General features: G+C 35.7%; 1 protein-coding gene across 2 annotated transcripts; it reads right to left on the reverse strand.

Annotated features, from left to right (window-relative positions):
• Positions 1–58: 58 nt before the first annotated feature.
• LOC132300238 (GATA transcription factor 28-like) lies at positions 59–26,453 on the reverse strand. Of its 2 annotated transcripts, XM_059797247.1 has the most exons (10): positions 25,788–26,452; positions 23,119–23,205; positions 22,892–23,025; positions 20,027–20,125; positions 14,411–14,525; positions 10,382–10,441; positions 10,001–10,069; positions 3,604–3,684; positions 616–684; positions 59–506 (listed from the first exon to the last, which is right to left on the reverse strand). In XM_059797247.1, exons 1-10 carry the CDS (start codon positions 26,070–26,072, stop codon positions 438–440), a joined length of 1,068 nt encoding a protein of 355 aa, XP_059653230.1. In that variant the 5' UTR covers positions 26,073–26,452; the 3' UTR covers positions 59–437. The 2 variants fall into 2 exon arrangements, with proteins under 2 accessions (XP_059653230.1, XP_059653231.1); XM_059797248.1 differs by lacking the exons at positions 59–506; positions 616–684 and adding an exon at positions 793–1,101 and having other exon boundaries at positions 25,788–26,453.
• Between the last annotated feature and the right edge of the window lie 274 nt (positions 26,454–26,727).

The following is a 26,727-nucleotide window of genomic DNA, read 5'->3' on the forward strand; positions in this document are numbered from 1 at the left end:
AATGGATTCTAACTAACAGAGTGTTGGTTATTTTTCAAAAAGTTTAATATGCTGATAATTAAGGAAAAGAACCACCCAAAAATATTAATAAAATCAATGACAGAGGTTATATCACCAAATGATTCTGAGCAGAGAAAGGAACCATTCACCCATTTTTACATTTCACATCCTCGGAAAAAGTTAGCTAGACAGGCACAGTGACATCAAAGGTCTACTCAACCAAAGATACTAAAAAAAATCCATCGGCTTAATGAGTAATAAAGAAGAAAATTCAAGACGAAAAGAAAGCCCAATGCTTATCAAGATACTAAGAGACTGTTGAGCCACTAAATGCTTGAACGATCTATCAATTCCTATAAACAAAAACCAACTCATATTTGCAGAAACCGCGACAGCATCCTTGTCCAGACCAGAGAGGACGATGCACCCAAAAGAGTTCAAAAATCATGGATGACATTGTCTCGAGTCCCCGACCAGTCAGTCCCCAAGTGGGAATCAATGTCAACCTGTGTGTTGATATCCATGAAGACGAGGCGACTTAACAGCTTCAAACCCAAATGGCGCAAATGCTAAATCGCTAGAAGGTTGGCGTACGCATTACTAAAATATCAATACCTGCTCATCAAAGTTTGTAGGGATCTCAAACTCTGTCCCAGACACATTGGCAAGCTCATCTAGAGTTTCCTGCAAGTGCAGACACCAGGCTAAAGACAAGATTGAAATTCAAAATAACATATATTTATGCCAATAGAAGTTTCAAAAATTAAAAATACTATAACCATTTCAACTGTAAGAAGTGGGATGTCAACCCGAATACTTACCAGAGTGATCAACAAAACAAAACAAAAGCCCTTACATCATGTTCAGAAGGAAAACAGAAAAATCTAGGGAAGAGAAAAGTGAAGAAGGTATAAGAGTGACATTTCGTTTCCCAGATTCGGTTTGTACTATGGTTAGCCATTAAGTAATAAGTTGAATACACAAGACAAGCTTTTCAACCATGGCATCATTTCTTCCATGTGCTGCACCTTTTGTATATCCCAAAATGAAATGCCATAAATACTTGGTTCTTTTGAGAGAGATGTAGTCTCATGAGTAGGGCTGCAAACGAACAGCAGCTACGATTTGTTAAAATCTCGGCTCGCATTCGTTTATATAACAAACGAACCGAGCCCGAACAAAAAATATACGTTTGATTAATAAACAAACCGAGCTCAAACATACCCTAGCTTGGCTTGTTTGTTCACGAACACGTACGTCAACAAGCTCGTTACTGAGCTCGTGAATATAAATATATATACATGTATATAACAGGCCACCCATTCCAACCCAACCTATGCAAATAACATAACATAAGCCTTTTAAAAATAAATCAGCCCAAACCCATATTCCCAAGCCCGTCATATAAACCTTAGTCATCACTTATCAAAAAAAATATATAAACCCTAATCATCAGTAATCTCACCCATATCCATTTCCCACCCATATCGATCCCCAACCCTAAGCCTAATCATCACCTCTATTGAAAGCGGCGTTCTGGCCAGAGCACTGCGGCAACCTGCTCTTCAACGCCAACGACGATGACACACTCAATCATGCCCGAAATACATGGTCACTCCCTCGTGATTGTTGAAGCAAAGATCAGAAGAATGGTCACTCCCTCGTGATTATTGAAGCAAATTTCAGATTTGGGTGGAGAATGGTGTTGATTTATTGTAGCAGGTACGAATGTGTGTATATATGTGTATGGATGTGTGTGTATATATGTGTATGAATGTGTGTGTATATATGTGTATGAATGTGTGTGTATATATATAATGTATACACACAGAGAGGGTGACTATGATATATATATATATATATGTGTGTGTGTGTGTGTGGCAATTATTTTATGAGATCTGATGTATACACAGAGAGGGAGTGACTATGAAATCTGTTTTTCATTTCAGAAATTAAACTATGTATTCTGTTCCAGTTTGTATTTTGTGTGTGTGTGTGTGTATATATGAATGTACACACAATCGACGTGGTTATTATTTAATCGACCTACTGAGCTGAGCTCAAAACCTTTACAATCATGGTCAAGCCGAGCTCGGACGCTCATGTAGAAACTCGAGTCAAGCTCGAGCCGAGTTCGATCACCATTACTATATAGTCAAGCCGAGCTCGAACCTGCCCCTACTCGGTTCGGCTCAGCTCGTTTGCAGCCCAACTCATGAGGGAGTTGATGAATTGGTAGAGTAGGAAAAAACACTGGTGGCACTGGTAGCGAGGAGATAGGCTCGTGGAGTGGTACATGATGAAAAGAAATGTACGTGGTGTTGGTACTCTATTGTTGTAATATCTCGATGAATCATATTGGAATCTCTTCACATCCGTGGACGTAGACTGGTTTTGGTCGAACCACGTTATATCTTGTGTTCGCGCGCTTCCGCTGCCCCCAACAAATTGGTATCAGAGACGAAGGTGAAGGAGATCCAAAAAACACAAGGAGTCTCAACGAGTTTCACTTGTAGGTGGAGTCAATCGGCTTGATTAGTCATGATGCCAAAAAATCGTGATGGGTTCATGGCATGAAGTTCGAGTAGTAAAGGTGGAGCCTTAGAGGTTTGATTGATCGAGCAATGTACAGTGTGGACAATCGGAGTTTTACAGGAGGATCGTCAAGATTGAAGCTGCAAAAGAATTGTCCTGATGAATGCCGTTGGAAGCTGGTGGAATTTGAGTCAAGGTGGAGATTGTTGGAAATTGTGTCTCAAATTCCTATTCTAATTAGATTTCTATTTTAGATTTGTATAATGTTTGGAAATTTCTTGTCAAGCAAGTCTTGGGCTCAGGTTTGGAGCTCTATAAATAGGTACCTAGGTTATGAGTAGAGAGAGATGTAGTTTCATGAGGGAGTTGATGGGTAAAGGTAGTTTATGAAATGGTAGAGTAGAAAAAAAACACAATTGGCACTGGAAGCGAGGAGATAGACTCATGGAGTGGTACATGATGAAAAGACATGTACGTAGTGTTGGTACTCTATTGTTGTAATATCTCTATGAATCATAGTAGAATCTCTTCTCATCCATGGACATAGCCCTGAGTTTGGGTGAACCATCTATATCTTGTGTTTGTGTGTGATTGCTTTATTGGCTTTAGTTGGATCTTTCTTATTCGCGCGCTTTCGTTGCACCAACACAGCAAATGAAGTTTATTTATGCCTACTCCCTCCTCGTTTGATTAAGGGCATGAGCTTACCTCAAACACAATCTTGAACAATTTTATTCTAAATTTCACTCTCGCAATTATCAAATTAACTATATATATTCTATTGGGCAGGGCCAGGCCAAGGGGAGAACGTGCCCCCCCGTAGGCCTTAATTGGCTCCGCCCCTGCCCCTACCCCTACCCACAGCCCACCGGGGCAACATATACTAGGTAAAACAATTTATGCACTTACAAATTTATGGAAAAAGCCATCCATATTGTGTATATGCCATTAGAAACTTAAAATGTTGTTTCAAATGCATCTCGAGTCTTCAAACATGACGTATAATACTACTCGATTGAAAGGGAAAAGAAAAAGCCAAAAGCGATAATGAGTGTACTTGCTCATTACCTGCTCGTCAAGTTTGCCTGATGAATTTTCCAATTGCATAGATGAATTATCAGTAAAAGCTTCGGCACTTTCCAGGAAATCCTGAACATTAAGTAGATTTACTAATTAACACCAAAAAAGTAGATAAGCCAATAAAGACTGAAATATTAGGTCTGCTTAATCTTTGAATGGATGCAGTACAGATTCATGATCCAGTATGCTATGAAAGATCTACATAAAATAAGCATTACAAATCGGTATAAACAAGTAATATGATACAACATATATTTCATTTGCGATATATGACATAATTCTTAGATAGCGTGAGCAAAAAAATTGGGTAAATTACACTGACCTCCCCTGTAGATTCCCATAATAACAGGGACTTCCCCTATGGTTTTCAAAATAACACTGACCTCCCTTGTCAGAGATGTTGGTTAACAAAACTTGTGAAATGACCATAACGCCCATGTACTTTTATGTATTATTTATTCATAAAAATCCTGACATTTAAAAGTCAAAACTGCCCTCTCACATTCTACTTTAGCTTTGATACTGCGGTTGGGCTACTGATGACTTCACTATTGTGCGAAACCTCCCCAAAATATTAGAAAGTAAAACATTACTGTAAAATTTCAATTTACAACGATAAATAATAAAAAAATTTGGGTAACCCTAGTAAAAAGGCTAAAATCTCCAGTCACTGCATAGTGCATATGAACAGTACTGTATATGAGGGGGTAAATAGAGTCCGATAAATACTAGGGGTGCCTGAAATGTGAAAAAGTGGGGTGCCCAAATCACTGTTAAAAGCATTTGTAATTTTGCAGAAAAAAGTACACATTGGTGGGCTGTCTTCCCACCATACACCACTCACCCAAGCGTCCAGCAGGCAGTAGCACTCTCTCTCTACTTTCTCTCTCTTCATATATATGTGTGTGTGTGTGTGTGTGTGTGTGTGTGTGTGTGCGCCGAGAGAGAGAGAAATAGACATAAATCTATATGCAGGTATTTTATATCTTGTGGTTTTACTCTAAAATTTGTGGGGGAAAAAAAAAAACCGTGATTCTGGAACCTCGTGCTATAAATAGAGGAGGGTCTTTGCGTTAACAAAAGCATACATATGAAGCGCTTCTATGATATATATATATGCAAACATAGTGTTTTAATACTACTAATACAAAATAGGAGTGAGTATTTGAGTCTTTGAGGTAGATAAGATAGATAGATATAGAGAGAAATTGAGAGAGAGAGAGAGAGAGATGAACTGGTGGTAATGAAGCTTGAAATGGTGGTAACGAGATAGAGCGTTTGAAATGAGGTGAAATAGGTGGGGGAGATGGGATTTTGTGAAGAATGACCAAAGGGCACTTTTGCCTTCTTATTTTATGTAGAGGGATTTTAAGCCATTTACCATTACAACGTATGGACATAAATGTCTTTTCAATCATTCTAAGGGCAAAATTGGGTTTTTAGTAAATTTCAAGCATGACATTAGCAGACAAACACTGACAGATTTTGAGAGGGGAGGACAGTGTTACTTGGACCAGAACTATAGGGAAGGTGAGTGTTATTTTTGAAACTAGAGGAAAGGTCCCTGTTATTATGACAATTTACAGGGGAGGTCATTGTAATTTACCCCCATAAAAAAAATAGCATAAAGGCAGAAAATAAAATTAACACTGCAACACAGGATATTCGCTCACCATGTTTCAATATAAAATTTAAATTATCAAATGCTATATTATTCTCATTTTCATATTCTTATACAGTGCATCATTAGTTTTTTGCATCTTTATACTGTTTTAGAAAAGTAATTAACTAATTAGAACTTACAAACTAAATCAAAGATTTACCAAACCCCAATCATCTACTAGAAATATATCTATTTTCCAGATTCAGAAAGAAACCGTACAGTCCATACCAGCTTATTCTGCCTCACTGAAGAATTTCCAGACTCAATCCATAATGGCTTCGTCTCTTCCAGGCCCCCCTGTTTAATTCAATGTCCAACCACTCACTTCCTATGAAAGCACAACTGCTTTCCTTCCCCCCAAACAAACCCCGACCCCCCCCCCCCCCCCCCCCCCCCCCCCCCCCCCCCCCCCCCCCCGCAACACACACACAATAATAAAAAATAAAAATAAATAAAGGAAAAGGGGACAAAACTGACGATGATAATAGTAGTGAATTCAGAGAGTATAGATTAAACTACCAAAGCAAAGGCAAGGCTAAGATAATGGAATCCAAAAAATATACTGCTATATCTGGGTTGATATGGTATTAAGTATTACCATAAATGAGGAATTTCTATGTATTTTTGACAAAAATTCCCCATACACAAGTGAATCTACAAAATATGAAGCACAATGCCCTATTTCCCTTTTCCTTTTTGAATTTATTCTTTATCTGTTCAACAGTCAATTACACAGCACAAAGTCATACAAATTTTTGATATTGAGTAATGTGGTGGTTGTAGGTTTCATCAGGATGGGTGGCTGCTCATGGTGGTGGTGCTGGGTTTTAAAACTGTTGGCGTTGCACGTGGAGTTATGGCCAGAAAATTTGGTAGTGGTTGTAAATGTATGGACTAGTACCACTGGAATAAACGTGGCCTAAACTGGGCAGTGATGGTTATGGAGATGGTGAATCAGAACATGTTGAAAGGTTGGTATAAATTGGAGATTTTTTTTATTTTTTATCAAGAGTGTAAGATTTGGATTTAGGTTTAGAACTTTAGATCATTTTTCCCCCCCTATTTTCTGTTATCTTCAATGAAATATACATACCAGTACGTCTTCAGCATATATAAACTGAAAAAATAGTCAATTTTTTTGTAAGATGATAACAAAAATATAAAGGGTAAATTAAGGACTTAATTCTTATCATAATTAGAGTTTTCTGATGTTAAAGAAAGAAAAAAAAAAAAAAAAATTAAAGCGAGCTTTGGCCTCAAAAATTAAGTGAGATATATTACCTTCCTTGTCATTTAATAGTTAAAATAATTACTTATCAAAAAATATATTGTTAAAACTAATTGCATCTGCTTTTATTTTTCTTTTGGAATGAAAAGAACTGGTGCACAGGCATTATTGGTATGTCATAATTTGTATGCATTTCTATGTAAATTTCTTCATAAGTTGGTTATCAAAAAATCCTTAACATGCACCAAGTCCATTAAAATATCCGTATTTATATCTTTTAAAAGTAAAATATTCATAAAAAGGCACTCAAACGGAAGCGCATCCTACTACTGCACAAAACCCAAAAACAACTAAGATCTCAATCTATCCAAAAAATACATGGAATCATCCCAGATTTATGATACCAACAATGAATCCAAAAGAATAACGAACTAAGAATATAGAATTTGAGCACCCGTGTTGGAGTCTCCACCCCTTCAAAAGATCTCATGTTCCTCTCCTGCCATTGGCCCACCACACACAAAGAGGGGCAACCCTCTAAGCATCTCAAGCTTGCCTCCCCACTATACACCCTCTCCAAGCATCAAACATGCTCCTTGTGGAAGGCAACATGACCCAACTCATTCCAAATAATGCAAGAAGTATGTTCCTACCCTCCGGGTAATGGAGGAGATGATTCACTATCTCCTTGCACCTCTTACACATGCAACACTAATTAACAATGACCTGCCTCCTCCTCAACAAATTATCACCCAAGGCTGCTGCCATCCAGCCAAAAAAAAACTCACCTTCAACGGGGATTTTGTTCACCAAATGGCCTTCCAAAGGAAAAAAAAAAAAAAAAAAAAAGGCCCTGAACATCCACCAATCTCCTATAGAAGGAGCAAAACTCAAATTGCCGTGGGAAGCAGCCGACCAAATCCACTCATCTTCCCCCTCTCCGGATAAGCGCTGACCATACAATAAGGCCAAGAACGGAACAAAATCATCCACCTTCCAATCTGAAGGTGCCTCACAAACTGAATATTTCAAACAAATTTTCCACCATCAAGGCGATAGCTATCTGCCAATGTAGAGAATCTGTTCAACGTGATCTGAAAGAGGCTCGGGAAAAGCATCCAAAAGCGGTCTCCCTCCACACCACTCATTTCCCCAAAACTGAATAAGCCTCCCACTTTTTGCTTTCAATCAAATATGTTAGGAAAATCATCACACCCCTTTCAGATGAACGTTCACACCCCCACTCTAGCCGAGGAACTCAGCTCCAAGGAGCACCACCACCCTCCGCCTTCCCCAAATTTACAAAAATAACCCTCCTCCAAAGAGTTTGTCTCTCCACTCCAAGCCTCCACAACCAGTTTCACATCGACGCTTTGTTTGAACATATCCAGACTCAAAATCCTCAACACCCCTAACTGAATCAGCCTGCAAATCTGCCCCCATTTAACAAGGTGATAGTTAAATTCCTCCCCTATATTACCCCATAAGAAGTTCCTCTACAACTTCTCAATCCTCTTTACTACAAAAATCAGCATTTGGAACAATGAAAGGATCACTAGGCCGTTAGATTCGAGAGAGTAATACACCTTCCTTTCGATAGATACTACCTCTACCAACCTGCTAATATCCTCTCTGCCCAATCCACAACTGAATGCCATATGGCAACTCTTCTCGCCAAAGAATCCAAAGGTAATCCCAAATATGTCAACAGAAAAGCTCCAACCCCACACCTTAAAATGCCAGCCATGGGATCCATCTCCCCCACCTCCCTTACCAGAACAATCACACTCTTCCCAAGGTTGATCTTCAAGCTAGACGGTCTAAAAGCAAATAAGAAAACACCCAAGAAATCTAAGTTCTATCTCGTCTGGATCACAAAAAACTATCACGTCGTCAACGAATAAAGATGGGAGCTCTTCATCTGACTAGAGTGATCCTGCCCACTTAAAACCTCGAATGCATCTCATCTCCACAACCCACCTCATCAAATTACTAAAAGCCTCCATCACAATAAAGAACAGAATGGGAGACAATAGGTCCCCCCTGCCTAAAACAACTCAAGCTACCAAAAAATCTGAAAGGCACTCCATTCACTAGAATTGAAAATCTAATGATAGAAATACAAAACCAGATCCACCCCCTCCATCTCTCACCAATGCTAATCTCCTCTAGCATCTATAACAAGAAGTTCCAGTTCACATGGTCATAAGCCTTCTCGATGTCAAACTTACAGACACTCCCACCCCCCCGGACACCCCACTACGAAGTCTGGAATCCACACGCACTGGCTATCAAACCTGAAACCAGGATTTGGTGCCCTCCAAACAAAAGCATTACATGCCTCCGAAATTACTCCATTGAGTCAATCCATCACTTCCTTCAGCCTCAAAGCAAGGACTTGAGTCCATTAAAATATGATTTAATTGTCACCTTCAGTAGGGTACTAACAACACTAAAATAGTATCTATTTTTCAATTCATTCAATAGGTGGAGCTTAAAAAAATATTACATTAAGCCCAATGGTATGATCTCTCCTACCCAAAGGGGGGAGTTGAGAGTTTGAATCCCACTAGAGACATATTGTGGATGATGGGTGTGTGTGTTTGCTTTAACTTCCAAAATAATAATATTAAATTAAGGAGCCAAAGAACTCTAATCCAAGCCCTTCTCAGTTCCTCAACTTCTTAAGATGAAGACAAATAAGTGTGTGAACAGTAGAATATATGAGAATATGACGAAGGTCAACATAATCCATTCTCTGTACAATCCTTTGGTTGTCTATGAGAATAAAACCTTATCTTTAATTTCATGTAATGATTCCGGATGAATTGTCGAAATTGAGCTGCCATAGCAAGATCATCACAAAATAGGCTAGAATGTAGAAACTAGTCTTGAACAAATCGAGGCAGTGGTGTTCCGTTTTCTCACTTAAACAAGACATTCCAGCTGAACCAATTTGGTAAGGAACCAACTTTAGAGCTAACTATGAATGGATGATGATTGTTACTGGTAGAACTATGAATTTCCATTTAGTTCATGATGGTGGGTAATAGTTTGCCCTTTTTGGCGACAATGATAACGATCATGATCAGAAATGAAAAGCGATAGTCACAGAAGATGAGCTGTAATTCATGGACAGATTGCCTAAGAAAGAGAAGGAAAATGAGAAAGAACAAATCAATCAAATACTAAAATACCCCTTCGATAGCCCTCAAGTTAATCATGTCTGATGAGACACTTAAAAATAGCAGAACTTGCTAACATTACCCTGTTGTAAGGAATGTTAGCATTCCCATCATAATTAACCAGATTGACAAAATATAATATCAGTTCCACGGGTAGCAAACCTGAAGAATTCTGCAGAAGTTCTTAAATATACCAGCAATAAGTAAATAAATAATTCCAACACATATGCCATATATATCATCAACAAGTTCACTTCTGTGTTATCTTGTTCATCCATATGCATCATAATTGCTCGAAATATATCATACCTGCTCAAGATGATTAAGATAGGGATTTTGCATTTCCATGGTTGAAGGCTTAATATCAGAAGGAGTTTCCTGACAATTAAATGAACATTATCAGAGTTAAACAGCTACTCCAACTACATATGATCTGTCTATTAAAACCCACTTAAATCACAGCAAGCACGATCTTGTCAAGAAACTAAGCCCAATAAAATTAAAAAAATGGCAAACAACAAGCATGAAACTTTTCCCCAAAAATAGCAGTACGAAGAACATGGAGTGTACCAAATAGTTATCACCACACCAAGCAATTTTAACAATATATAGAACCCTCTAATCTTTTACAATGGAAAGCAATTGCCTTCACTTAAATGAAAGTTTGTAGTTGCTTATCAAAATACATACCGGCTCATTTTGCTCATAAGGCATAATCCTTCCCCCCTTTGTAAGGTCTCTCAATGTTCCCTTAGAACACAATGAAATGTTGAAGAAAGGTAAGTAACACCAAAATGATCACATCATTACAACTATCAGTGTTCATATCAGCCAGTAAAACAACTAGTAAGATATGAAAAGGCAAGCAAACATCATTACAACCACTAGTGTTGGTATCAGCCAGTAAGGTAACTGTGAAATACAAACATGATATAAAAGTAGAACCATCAATTGTTTGGACAACTAATGGCGAAAGATAAAGCATCATTTTGCAATAATGGAATTGGGAGCTATGTTCTCCAAGAGACACTAATATACTCAGGCATAAAAAGAGGTGGTTTCCAATGAACTTCACAAAAATGAACCTTCATACTTTTCAGGAGCACAGAGTACAAGCTTAAACGAATAGAATGAGGTTGTCTTTTGCAGTTCAAATATCATGAATCCCAGAAAAATAAAGGTGCTAACTGCTAATGCACCCTATACAAGGGGCTGGATATTTGAATCATCATCATCATCCTTTCCTTCACAATTGAAAAGCCAAAGAAGGCAGTAGCAGAACACAAATCATGACCAGAATTAAACTGGATAATGTGTCAACCTAAACTGCAGATCTAAATAAAGGATTCTATTGCCTGAAACCATTTAAAAGAGAAGACATCTTAGTGTGTGTGTGTGTGTGTGTGTGTGTTCAGATTTAAATATATTTTTGCATTCAACCTAACAAATAAAGCATTAAAGATAACATATTGGTAGACTCTAGACTAAAGAATCCAATTGAATCATCTTTAACCATAGAGAGGATATGGCTTTATGAAGAACTGATGGGAGAAGATGGAAATATGCAGCCAATCCCATTATAAGATTAAGGCTTGTTAAGATGAGGTGAGTGACATCCAGGGAGAAGAAAGTCAAAATAATATATGTTATAATCAAATCATAGAAAATGTTGGACAGACTTCATATGCACCAGGATTCAACTCATAATTTGTCACACCTTGTACCCCGGGGTGAGGTTAATACAATGTTTTGTATTATCAATGAATCTTGTATAAACAGACTTTCCTTACTTATACTTGACTCTTGAAAACGAAATTTTTGGGGATTGAAATAGACATGTAGAAGGTTGTACAAAATTTGGTTTGAACCAAAAATGTTAAGTGAGGTGTTTGAAATGAATTTTAGAAGTCGATTTTGATGTTGGGAATTCCATGTGTTGCAGGAGTGACTTTAAACATACTTTTCATATGGATTCCATTCTCGAAATGCTATGAAATTTTTACCACATGAAGTATTATAAGTCTAGTTAATTCCTGTAAAATTTCGTGATATTTGGATCGGTAAATGATTTTTTTTTTTAATCTCGTGGTACCTGCTGCTCACTTACTGTCACTAGATTTGTTGAGTTTTGGTTAATATATTTGATCCGCTTTTTGACCTCTGACAATTTCCAAGTTGGTAGTTCTTTGTATGCCCCTTCTAAAAACCTAAGCCTTAAAATTTTATCCTTACTCAAATATTCCAAAAGATCATATTTCATTACTGGATTTATATTCAGTCCTCCTCCTCCTGCTGAAGCAGACCTTTCTTTATCTCAAAAACTGATTTAATTGGGAAACTTTCTACCGTGGAAAAAGTCATATTATTGTAGCATTTTGAGCCTAGTTTTCAAAGAATTTTGGTTTGCATCAATCCGATAAGTATTGAACTTTATACGAATTTTTGATCGCTTGCTGCACAGATTGTTCATTGGTGGATTGTTGTCCCCTTTTTTCTTTCTAAACCTTATTAACCTCACCCGAGTGTACGGGGTGTGACAAATTTATTTAATATAACTAGCATTTATGTACCCAAGTAGGACTAGAAAACATATTAAAACTGAATATTAGTAGTATATAGATGAAGTAATTCCAGGACTGCGCGAAGGAAAGATAAATTTTGTGACTAATCTTTAATGGTCATGTAAAAAAGATTGTGTAGGATATGAAATGGTGCATGTTAGACAAGGATTTGGAGATAGGAATGACATTGGGGGGGCTATCCTAGACTTTGCATTTAGGGCCGCAAACTAGTTGAGCCAAGGAAAGCTTTCGGCTGTTCAAGCTCCAGTTTGATTGTCAACCTTTAGCTCCAGTTTGATTGTCAAGCTCATACAAGAGTGTAGCTCAGCCCATTTAATCAATTCCGATCTTGATCTCAAGCTCAAACTTGAGCTTAAAATGAAGATTATAAGGAAAAAAAATAACTATAAATTCAAACAATCCCTAATAAATAAGTCATGATCACGAGCCAAACAATGGGTTGTTCGGGCTCGGTCATTTATCAAACGGGCTCAAGCTCTTCATGAGTTTGCTGCCCTATTTGTAATGGCACATAATCTTGTGAAAACTAAAACATATACCAAAAAGAGAGAAACTTTTGATTATCTTTTATATGTGGATTGAATATAGGTCCAACTAATTATTTTCACAAGAGTAAATAGACTCGCATACAAAAATTGTAAGGTTATTCTAAGAGAAAGAATGACAGTCTTAGACATGTAATATTGAAGTATAATAAAGAAAGAAAAAGTAATTATAAGTCCAAGGGTTAGGTTGTGAAATTTAAAAGGGATAAAGTAGAAATCTTGTATCTACAAGAAACAATATTAAATTTAGAAGATGAAACTATTATAAGGAGGAATAGGATGGCTAAAGGTACTAAAAGAATAACAAAAGAGACTTTTGGATGATGGAAAAGCACACCACTATACCTCGTCAAACATCCTCTTCTATGCTTAACACCTCTCCATCAATGCAAATTTTCCCAATGTGATTGATTCTCTATGAGTATTCACCAGTCGGTGGAAGAAATTCGTATTTCAGTCCCTCTTCCTAGCCAAAGGGCTCTAGATTTTTATCTCTAACTTATCTCTTCCATCATTCAATTTTCCCAAACTACACCTTGCATTCCTCCCTTCTAAACCTTTCCACCTCATCAAGGCCACACATTCTTAAATCGAAATGAGAATTTGCCTTTCCTCAACACTCCACAATCAAGCAACATGGAACAAGGTCCGAAAATCCTTCCCGAGATTCATCTCATATTTCAAAGCCAAAATTTTATCCAACCTAGAAAGGGTTGGAATCTACCTACCACAGACCAAATGAACCACGCACTTTCCGTAAGCATGTCAACCAAGTGCTGAAAATCTAGAAACTTCAAGTACTCCTTCATACTGCAGTTCATCTACCCCTATGGAGGTTTATGCATTTCAATCCTAGTCTTAAATCTTTTTACTTTTTCTTTAATGAATTTTTTTTTTTCTTGCCTATTTTTTTAAGAAATGTTTAATGCACATATGCTACTGGGTGTTATCTAACTTATCTTGTCGTTCAATGCACATATGCTACTGGGTGTTATCTAACTTATCTTGTAGAATCTTATGATTCTTAATCCAACCTACATTTAGATCTTGACGATCCCAAATCAATCCAATATAGGATCCTGATTCTAATAATCTTGATCACAAGCATCATTTTATTTCAATTTTACTTCTAAAACACGTTAGGTAGGTAAATCAAGTTTTGTAAGATGGCAACAAAAAAATACATTTAGTTCCTTGAACATCATATTATTTCTCAAAAAATCCCAAGTCTTCTGATAGGCAGCATTTCTAGCGATCCAACTTTCAGGTCTGTCTATTTATGTCCAGCAGTCAAAGCTAATATGTTCTTAGTTTCCACTTTAGCATGGACTTGTTCAGTTGGTTATCTTTTAGTTCTCTTTCGGGACACTTCACAGGTAAATTGCATTACATTTACTTAACCCTATTAGCGTTCTACTCCACTCTTAATAAAAAAAGGTCCAAACCAGACCTTATAATTATAAAAAGAAAAATAAAGTATCCTATGTACAAATATGTCAAGGCCATGACTCAGCATGACAAAAAAACCTGCCATCAGAAATTGGGAGTGTAAGGAATTACGAATATACAGCAATTTGATCAACTACACCTACCTTGTTTGCCCACATAAGCCCACAGGCATTGCAAAGAGTTCTTGGACCTGCTGGTCCTCGACGCATTGCTGGAGTAGACTTTTCACTAATCCCGCAATGTTGACATCTACGCAATCTATTGAAAAGAGAGAAAGAGAGAGGGAAACATTGAAGTTCAATAACAAAGTAACAAGCACTATTTCAACTATATATGAACACTAACAAAAAAGACACATGCAATGCACGTGGTTGAAATCTTATAAAATCATAAGAAATTTTAATTTTAAACCAACTAAATGACACCATATATATCTATACTACTTATAAAAGTGTAAGACTTTTTTATTATTTATCTACATTTTCACTATTTTTTAAATCAAAATATGAAATTTAAAGAGGCCACACCAAGTGACCTATTGTTAGAGGGATCTTGTCCCACATTGGATCTAGATGGGAAAAAGATTGGGTATATATGGGTGGTATGTAGCACTACCCAACAGCTTAAGCTTTTGGGTCAGAAGGCAAGTGCCCGACCCGTTACAGTTGGTATCAAAACCGGACCGAGTCCTTGATCTAATGTTAGGCCAAGCAGCTGCCTAGGCGAACCCGCCCGGGTTTTGGCAGCGTGGTTTGACCACAATGAGAGGCTTGCAAGCTCAGGTGGGGAAGAATGTTAGAGGTATCTTGTCCCACATCAGATCCGGATGTTAAAGAGATTAGATATATATGGGCGGTTATGCAGCACTACCCAATAACTTAAGCTTTTGGGTTGGAAGGCAAGCGTCCGACTTACTACACCTATCCAATTTAATATTCCAATTTTCACAAACAAGTGACCTTCCCAATTACTATCATCCATATATGTAGTATAGGGTTTTCATTATTTATTTTTATATACATTTTTCACTATTCTTTTTAATCAAAATATGGAATTTACAGAGCCACACCAAGTGACCTTTCCAATTTGACATTTCAGTTTTCACACACAAGTGACCTTCTCAATTACTATTATCCATATCTATATATATACTATATATACTATTAAAATGGATGAATTTCTTAATTTTTATATACATTTTTTTTTTTTTTGGTAATTTTTTAATTTCTAATCAAATCTATACTACTTATAAAAGTGTAAGGTTTTTTTAATTATTTAGAAACATTTTTTTAAATACAAAAATAAAGTTTTCCCTTTCACTAAAAGTCTACTCAAAGTTTTTTTCATTAGAAGTGTTTTATTGCTTTATATATATATATATATATATATATATTCTTTGATTAGAAATTAAAAAATTACAAAAAAAAAAAAAAATGGATATAAAAATTCAGAAATTCATACATTTTAACAGTATAGTATAGATATAAATATAGATAAAGATAATAGTAATTGAGAAGGTCACTTGTGTGTTAAAAAGGAAATATTAAATTGCAAAGGTCACTTGGAGTGGCTCTATAAATTCTATATTTTGATTAAAAAGGTAGTAAGAATGTATATATAAATAAATAATAAAAACCCTATTCTACATATATATATATATAATAGTGATTGAGAAGGTCACTTGTTTGTGAAAATTGAAAAATTAAATTGGATAGGCTATTTGATGTGGCCTCTTTAAATTTCATAATTTTTAAAAAAAAATTAGTGAAAAATGTATATAAATAATAAAAAACGCTTACAATTTTATTAGTATGGATAAATCAAAAACATTATCCTCATGAAACTTCAGGTCTCAGGTTAGATTCTTGCTAGGTGCAAACAATTTCTTGGAGGTGAGGTGTGTCAGTACCAACTAGGAAAAAAAAAACATTATCAATTTGGATAATTGTTGTCATAATTAAACATAAAAATACAAAAAGTAAAATATGATGCAATTTATACATAGAACAATATATAATGAAAATACATACTGCTTCCAGACTATATCATCTGATACACCATGTGTCACACACAAATACAACTCATGATAGCTTTATTTTGCTACTTTGGAAGAAAAAACAAAACTTTTTCTTTAGAGATTAAGTAACTATTGTAGTAAAGGCACTTTGAAAAAAAAAAAAAAAAAAAACTTAAGAAACACTCTGATACTCATTTGCATCTTCCTATGAAAGAAGCATCGCTGTGTCTTCTAATATGTAAAATATCTTTAAAGGTTACAAAAATTATCAAAAGAATTTCGCCTTCTACATTTTGTAAAACCAATTAATAATACCAGTTCAAGGTATTTTCAGTCGCATAGCTTCCTTCGTAACTCTTGAAACGTCTTCAAAGTGGCTCCATTCTATGTCTCATTCCATATGGAACCTCAAAGTGGTTCTCTTTCATTATATTCTGTTCATACCACAATTCCATCATTTAACATTCCTTTGGTTTCAAGTTTTTTCTAGTTGATTTTATTCAATTCTGTATATCGACAGTTAAAAATCACCATATAATAACTTAATAAGTAAGACGCTTCTTTTGTTTTAGCTCATTTGTCACTGCACCTGCAGTCCATCCAATGGAGAGAGACAAATTCCCTTTTCGAGAGAAATTCATCCTTCCCAAATACACCAAACAACTCTTTGTTGTGTTGCACTACTCAAGTGTGTTTGTCCTTCCTTCCTCCTTACCATGGCAAGTCTTTCCCAATTAACTCCAACAAGATGGAAAAAGAATGAATGCATTAAGGCACCCACTGGCTAAACCAAGACATTTTGCAGTGACCAAAACCATGATTAGAATAATTTTAAACTGACAAAAATAAAATAGTACAAATGATTAGAATCAGAGAGCAAAACTGTACTAGATGAAGAAAAATAATTGACAGGTACCAGTTGAATTTCATGCAATCTCACCCTATAAATAGAGGAAAGTTAGTTAAAGATAAGAGCAAGGGGGAAGGCTAAAAGGAGCTAGAAAATGTGTCAACAAGTTTTATGTTTCTCTGTCTAATTCCTGTCTGAATTTCAATTCCTCTTGTGACTATCTGCATGCTAAATATGACGTATATTTAGCTATTATCTTTTTTTTTTTTTTTTTTTTTGATAAGTAAAATTTTATAAAAGCGCTCAAAAGGGGAGCGAAGCCCAAAAGAAATACACAAGGCCACAAAGGACCTTTAAGCCTTCAAAGAGGCCAAAAAATCGACAATTTCCTCTAAAGATCTATGATCTCTCCCTGAAACCCAGCAAAAAAGGGTGGAAAGAATAGAGAATTTAAGAGTAGAAATCGACATCTCCTTCCCATCAAAAATATCTCCTATTCCTCTCAAGCCAAATACCCCACCACACACAAAGAGGCGTAGCCCTCCAAGCATCCTGAATGTGAGCCCCCACATGGCAACCTCTCCAAGCCTCAATCAACCCTCTAACGGATCCAGGCATAAACCAAAGAATCCCAAACAAGCCAAACCTCAAAATCCAGCAGTCTCTAACCATGGTGCAATGGAGGAGAAGGTGATCCACAGTTTCCTCAACCCAAACAAGCCAAGCTATTATCTCTTGTTTTGCAAAAAATATTGATAAGACCTCTTGAGTTGGTTCTAATTATAATTTTGCATGAATGTGAATAGTTATGAATTGAAGCTTGTAAGATCCTGAATTGAATCAACATATTTGCATGTTCACAGGAACTAGGAAAAGTGGCATGAACGAATCAAGAAATTTTTTTGGATTGAGTTGTGCACTAGTTGTGCTGTGAAATCATCTTTTGGCATTGTGAATGAAGTTTGAATTGTGGAAAATATCCGAAATAGAATTGATTAGGCAAGGTTGTGTGGTGTGGGTGGTTTGGGGGAAGACATGAAACATGTTTGGAGCAACTCCCCAAAACCTTGGGCAAACCGCGTTAAGGATGACCTGTGGGAAGAGTTTTTGAAAGAGTGATCCATTAGAAAGATGCTCGTACACAAAGGACGATCTGCATTCTTTCAGGTGCTGACTCTCTAGGGGAGATCAAGTATGATGGATGACATTTAGGGGTAATCCCAGAGTTAAGATATTGATTTTTGGAGCTGACCACACAAGGAAAGGATTCTGGTGTTACACTCAGGGAAGCTCGGATTGAGGAATTGATTCCAGAATATCTCAATAACCTTTGAAGGAAGAGCCTGTGTTAGTGCAAAGTGACTGTATGAAGAAGATATCATTCACCACGGGCCTGTCTTAAATGGTGACTATTTTGGTTAATATGTATTAAGATGTTCTTGTAAATCTACTGGTATGTTGAGTCGGGCGAGTTCAGCTTATTTGTAGTAGTTGTATCAAATAGTGTTTTGTGAATGCTTCATATGTGCGAGAAAATTTCATTGTAAATGTGCGATTGAAAGCATCCAGTCAGTATATCATTCAAGAACGTTGGCTAATAATTATATACTGTGCAACATTAGTCTGCATGTTCATCACTGAGAGTGTTTGGATGGTAATAATATTCTGTGAAGCATCAAGTTAATAAAAGGCTTGTAATGCTTATAAATATTAGTCAAATAAAAATCTAGTTTCAAATTAGTTTCCCTTACACTTTCTGTGGATGAAGCACTTGTTAGCTACATGTATATGTATGTGTGTGTGTGTATATATATATGTTATATGATTGTTAAGGTTAGATGAAGTAATTCTTACGGGCTGTGTGCTCATCTCTATGATATTTCAGGTCAATACAAGAAAAGCTAGAAGGCATATCAAATCAGGAGTCCTGCACAATTTATCTGTGTTGGTCATCAATGTCTAACTGTCCACGTGAGTACATAGAACAAGGATGAAAACATGGTAGTTTCCAGGATGAAAAAGAGAAGACCTGAGAAGCTCTGTGAGATTTTTGAGGAACAACTGTGATACTTTGTACTTTTGATCATTGATTAATGAAAACTTATGCGTTTGAGTATCAGTCGTGACCTCGATAGGTGTGTTATTGATTGAGGTCATGACAAATTTTTGTTTAAGACAAATCTAAAACGTTTGGTATTTGTATGTAATAATCGTAGAACAAGGATGTACCAAATTTATAAAAAATAATAAATCCAATACTTAATGAATAAAGTCCATGATTAATCTTTCGCAACAACCTTACACAAGGTGTAACTATAACTCTAAAATAGTTAAAAGAGAATTTCGAATTAATCCTAATTTTAATCAAATCAAAGTAACAGAATGCTAGATTCTGAAAATATAAACAAACCTAAAGGGTTATAATAATAGTAAAAAATATAAAATAATATATATATAACACACTATACAAGTTTTTGCAAGTTGCTCCCCTCATTGCAATTTTCCCCCTCAACTGTTGAAAATGTTGAAGGATACTCTAAATTGGAGGGTGGCAAATTGCAACATATTCAATAGTTGAAGGAGGCAAGTTACAATGCAGATATACAAGTTGCAGAAGTTTTTTCATCGTGCAGGGGGTTTTTTTTGCAAGTAACCACAACCAAAAACATATAATTAAATATAATGGAATCAGCACTTGGAGCATAGTTTCTCATATAAATCATAACTTCAATATTTTTATTTATTTTCAATATTTTATGATTTGTATGTATCTCACAGTACACGATAAAATACAAGAGTAACAAGACATGACACAAAAATAAAGAAACTGATACTAAATATGATATATGAGATGACAATGTGGGTTGATATGAGATGAAACTTCAAACTCACACATATTCTGGAGGAGTGCCATCACTTGGATCCCAGCTACTAGCATCGGTTTTGTAACATTCCTTTAATGCTGCAAATTGGCCATTCTTACGATGCATCCTAGCAGGATAAATATTATTTATGGAAAGCAACTTATTCAGTAAAATTCTATCAACAAAAACGACAAAAAGAAAATTGGAGACAACAATAATCAAAATGGAAAGGGCTCCAGTTGTATTTATTAGTGTACAGTAGAAATTTAGAGACAGTCAAGTTGACTAGAAATTATTTTATCTAATCAAATATATTATGCAGAATGCGGTCCAGAACACACAAAAATAACAGAATGGGTTCCTAAAGACATTTTCACTTTCTTCAGTATTCTATCAAAAAGCAAAGGTGCCTATTCATTCAAGAAGTAGAAGCTTGGTAAAACACTTAAATGTGAAATAATGCACCTATAAAAGAAAATTAAGAAAAGGCACAGTAAAGCAATCGACAATCATTATAGTAACGAGTAAAAAGCTACCACAGAAAGTATCACAAACAGTCAATGCAAGTATCAAAATTTAGATTTCAACAGAATTCCACATATCAAGAGTTATTGGAAAGTACCTCTCTAAGAATCACGGACACTTCTATGAGGTGTCGTTTCTGTGTCGGACACCGACACTTCATGGACACTACTGGACACATCTCTAACACTTCATGACCGTGTCCATAATTTAAAATTAATTTTTATTATTTCGGAGACTTGGTCGACACATCTTGGACACTTGCTTGACGTCACACACTTGATCAACACATTCCAAACACTCGACAACAAATCCCACACTGTCTTATATGGTAGTCCTAAAATCAACATTACGAACATATATCAAAGTGTCCAACCTCTTTTTCTTTAAAAAAAATAGACATTAAACACATGTCATAGTATGTTTATGAACAAAAACATTACAGCAATGTCAAGATAGAATAGTAACATCATATATAATATACTATATTCTTTTTTATATTCAAATAGCTTCACCACTTAACCTATGAAACTTTAGTATAGAAATTATAAAGTAATTAAAGTTTTATAATTTTCTTACCCAATAGATATATAAATGAAAATTTATATTTATATTAGTCGTGTCCACACCATGTCTGTGTCCTACTTTTTTAGAATTTGATGTGTTTAGCATATCCATGTCGTATCGTGTCCATGTCCGTGTCCATGCTTCTTAGGTACCACTATTCTACTATGACAAAAAGACAATTACATAAAAGGAAAAAAATAAGTACAAGGAAGCAGGACAAGAAATCCTCCTCAAAGCAACTATAAGATAACCTCATGATCCACATCCCTACAATTTTTTTTTGATAAGTAATCCACATCCCTACAATTAAGTATGAATATCAAACAAACATTCCATTATTAAATGATAAATTTATAGGGAAGGAGATCAAAACTCTAAATGGAGCAAAAGCTCCTGAAACAAGGAAAAGGTAAAAGGATGGAACCTCATATATTCAATTGTTTCCTGTCTAAAATCAGAAAGGGGAAAAAAAACAAATGAGAAGCAGAATACCATAAAAATTATATTCCTTCAACTCCTAAAGAGAACAAATACTTTCACATCAACGTTTAGGTTCATTTAAGCCTCGTGCACGCTCAAGGTTACAGTTGCAGAAGTTATTTAAAGGGGGGACATGGTTCTTTTTTCCCCAATAAATATTAACTCACAAAAGAAAGTGACAAAAATGGAGCCCATCCCATGCCCAAGTTAAGCACACGGGACTGCTATACAAAAGAAAACAAAACAAAAACACCAACACATCGAAGATTAAATCCATCTCACTTAAAAACGCAACAAATTAATACACATTTAAGACACAACAATTCCCCTTGACTGCCAAGTGTACAAACAATGACAATCTGAAGCAATTGCTTCAACTTTGCAGTCAGAACTCAGAAATGCCATATATCCTCGTATGCCTTCTGTTCCTCACACTCCAAATACACCGCAACAGACCAAGAAGCACCAAACTCCATAAAGAACATACTGTAGCACCAAGACAACCAAAAACCAACTAGCGAAGCTATCCCCACCATCTCTTGCAGTACACCCCAAATTCATTAGGAACTTTCTTTTCTTAATCTAATTATCAACTGCGAGGACCATCCCTCAAAAGGCCATTCAAACAAAGAAGTGATGTTCAATAGAACGTTGGATCTCTAAATGCGCTTCCAAGGAAAAGAGGAGAATAAATCGCTGCACAGACTCCTAAAGTAACTAATAAGGAATAGTATACTCTTGAAGGGAACATCTTCACACCATTTATCATTACATAATAACTTGTTGATTCTAAAAATAAGTTTTGAAAATTTATTATTCTTTTTTGGCTTTTCAAAAAGTCAAATTACTCGCTGTACGTATTTTTACTAACATATTATTGGTCGATCCCACAATAAAGTTTTGATAACTACTATTTATATTATTATTATTATTCTTTTTTTTTTTTCTTTTGTGTGTGTGTGGGATTGGGGGGTGTTATCAAATAAGCTTATCGGTAATTATTGCTTTTACATTACTCACAGATTACTGTTATTACATAGATTAAAAAATAAATAGTGCTCAGTGCTGGACTGCCTGTATAATATCCATTTATAGTCCTTATAAACATCATTGTAACATCGTCAATAATTATCGTGAAATATTCTTGAGACTCGCTACTGTCATAAACAAATCGGCAAGTAACCATATCCATTCTGCACAAAATCATCTATGATAGTTTTTTTCTTTCCCCTATGGGGGAAAGGGAAAGGGGAAGGGAAAGGGAAAGGCAAGGATAATGATGATAGTGTAAGTTACTAAAACAAATTAGTGTTGCCTCACCTACCTCTGAGCAACCTCTTTTCGGCAATAGTACCGAATTTTCTTCTCAAAACATCTCTGTTTTCGCTTCTCACGGAACCTAACAAGGGATGCAACTCTTCGAGAAAGATTTGGACGTTGTGAGACATCACCAACACTCTACAGCACATTGAGGATAATAGTATAAAACTATAGCAATATACCAGCTATATTAAAACTCAGAGAGAAAAGGCAGTGTGGTTTCAGGAATACCTTGTTGCTCTGTTGTAACAAAAATTCTGAGGTAGGCACAATACTAGGTATTTCACGCCCTCCCAAGAGCAATAGCACTGCTTGCACCTGTCTTATGCATATTACAAGAAATCAAGTATTATTTCATCAAGATAACCAGGCAGCATATTGTGCATAGCAGTTGATATTATCCACAAACAGTTTCATATTAAGATTGCAATGTGCAGAAAATTTCACTCTGATGTAAAGCAATATATAAATAAAACATAGCAAAATGGACATAAGAGATACTTAATCAAGATTAATACTCATCTTTGCAATGAACCATCAAGTCCAACCCCAGCCAACTGAAATGAGATCACTAAGTACATATCAGCACATCCCCACCTCCAACTACGTATTTAAATTGCATATTTCCAAGAATTACGGACTTGTGACAGGTGGCGAATCCGTCTTAGATAGTGAATATGAAAATCAGAATCTGACAGATGACTAATTACACCCATAGTTTCTAAATGATGCATGCTTATTGCAAAATTAGTCACTAAGTATACATATCTAAGCAATTCCAAGCATATCAACAAATTAGAGAAAAAAAAAAAATGAAAGATTCCTATGTCAAAAGCCATTTGAAGTTTGAACTGGAAGTCAACAAAATGATTTAAAATAAGCATAAAATGAGAAGGGCCAACAGAATTGATATTTTAAGTTTTTAACTAACATATACTGCAAAAATGTAGTAAAATAAAGCAAAGTAATTAGCACTTAATTTGGAGGCCAATAGACTGACACTACAATGACCACATTCAAGATATGTTTGAAGGCAAAATGACCGTGCCAGTGACTATGACATCCTATGTCCATTGCAAACATCACTAACATTGAATCAAAATTGAGAAAAAAAAAGTATATCCCTTTTCCTTGAGTCTTCATATCAAAAACAGCTAAATAAATAAAATAGCAAATTTCTTTGCATTACATCACACTTTCACATACTCGTCTTTATACCATGACTTAAGCCTATATAGCAAATGTTTCTATTTTCTAATAAATTCCAGACATAGGTAGGTTATGTATTTATTTAAAAGAAAATATAGATCCTTGAGCAGAGACCATACAAGTATTCTCTATGTTGTTCCACTTTTATGATATAAACCAAGAAAACACAAGTTATCTTGATGAAATGTAGTTCCCTTTGTTGTTATTATCATAACTACCTATACCCAATGGACAGCACTAAGTAAGCAGTGAAACCAGGTGCATGCAAGGAAAACAAAGTGTGCACCCACTTCAGACATGGCATTTAACTCCATTGTATGATGATTGTTAAACAAATACCGTCAAAGACGAACATTCTGCTGCCAACTTGCCACTCCAGAAACTTTCTTTTTTTTTTTCGGAAGGTACCACTCCAGAAACATGTTAGAACCATTAGAATGAGCATTTCTTATTTTCATGAATCTGCTCGTCAACAGGCTTCGCTCCACACAAAAGTGTTGCTCCAACTAGTGATTCATTTTCCGCCACTAATCATCCAACCCAACCTTTGAAATTTTGATAGGTTTTTGGTGTTGAACTTTTCCGATTAGCTCCACAACAATTTGTGTCAATGCACTTTAATAACACTCGCCAATGTTAATACAATTGACGAATGTAAAGAAAAAAATTTATGCACTCAAAAACATACAAATCTCTCTATGCTCTGTGTAATCTCTTTCTGTGAGAGTAGTGTATTTATAGGTAAATTAGTATTGTAGAGATAGTAGGACAGTGCTTTAAATTGAAAAGGAAACTGAAAACTCGAACAGGTCAATCGATCAACCTGTCTATCAATCAACAAAACTCGTGTGCACAATTATACTTGGAAAATATTCATATTAGGCAGTTTCAGAACACTTTGCATGCATATCAAAAGGATTTTCTAAATCAAATCATGAGACACTAAAAACCCTAATGCATGCATGCATGAATCCCAATATTGGTGAGTACATCAGTGTCAAATTACCATTATACCCTAGGTGTAGAAGATTACTCATTTACCCTTAAATGTAGCTTGAATGCCATCTTCCACCATGAGCGAGATGCGACTTCCAGGACACGAACTTACTTTTGAATTTATAACTAAGCTAAAAATAAAAAGTAAATGTACGGACTCTAGTTTTGATCAACCAAATTTGACAACTTAAGTCCCTATTAACCAAACAAACCTGTTTAACCCTCTACTCTATAATGGATCAGTACAACTCTAAAGCACGTGAAAAGAGAACATCTTATAATGTGGATTACATTCACAAAAGCATAATTATATATAGCCAACCAAAAAGATAGACCTTCCAGGCGCACAAGAAAATTTGTCCCAATTTAGTTACACAAATACCCACAAATATAGGAAAACAACAAGACACAAACAACTAACTACACAAAAGACAAAGATGACATATGAAGATCACTAATAATTAATCAAAAAGAACTTTAAGTATCAATTCATCCACAAACACAAATGGGTTCTAATACAGTCCCACGAATTTCAAATCCATCCGTAGCATGTTGTATAGCATTTTTTACTGACAAATTGGGGTTAATCATATAATTTACATGGAAATGAACCGCTGAAACTGATATAAATAATTCTCTTGTCAGAAACTGCTAAGAAAAGAAAATTTCAGAAACAAATTGGTGTAAGAACTAACCTTTTCGTGAGTAACCGCAGGGAAGACATAAACTTCACCCTCGAACGAAAGGGTAAGCTCACTCGTCTGAGACAAGAGAGCTGTACTGTGATTCACAGGGACTGTTGGATTCATATGAACCTCTTCAGCGCTGTTCATCGCATCATCGTCACAACCTTCACTGCCATCATCGGCTTCAAATCCACCTCCATTTTCATCAACACGAATCGAAACCTGCATGTGGTCTTCTTCTTGCCCTTCCGAGGGCCGAACTTGAAGTGGCATTGGGTTCATCGAATCCATCATACCAGCATCACTCTTTATCACTCTACACTGTGTGCATATATATCAAGCTATATATCTCGCTCTTTAACTTTTCTATCTGCAAACCACGCTCTCTCTCTCTAAACAGAGATGGAGTGGTACAGAAATTGAAACCCTAATCGCACGTTATTCGTAACAATTTCTCACAAATTATTCGTAAATTTGCAGTGGATAATTTTGAAAAAGTGTGCTAAGACATGACGATGAGAGAGACCCAATTGAACTTTCGAAAAATTAGAGAAATCGGTTTTTTTCTTTTCTTTTCTTTTTTTTAATTTTTTTTTTTTTTTGTATTTTTAGAGAGAGAGAGAGAGCATCAAAGCCGTACAGTTGTGGACGTTGAGATGGTAGTGTGAGGACACTTAGCTAAGCATCACGTGGAGAGGAGGGTGTGTGTCAGGTGCTGGGAGCACGAGGGTTGGAAAGGAAACTTGACGTGGCATCACCGTCGAAATAAGATGGAATGGTGCATATACATATATATATATATTTATGGTTAAATTAAACTTACCTACTCTTAATTTTTTCATAATTACACGGGCTTCTTCCGTGATTTTAATAATTATTTTGACTTATTTCAACTTCTTTTTAACGGTCAAACGACAGAAAATGACGTCATGTAATCAAAATTGTAGAA

This window comes from Cornus florida, unplaced genomic scaffold, assembly GCF_030987335.1.
Source record: "Cornus florida cultivar Cherokee Brave unplaced genomic scaffold, ASM3098733v1 CherokeeBrave_3.0.0_Hap2_Chr03, whole genome shotgun sequence".
Taxonomy (NCBI): Eukaryota; Viridiplantae; Streptophyta; class Magnoliopsida; order Cornales; family Cornaceae; genus Cornus; species Cornus florida.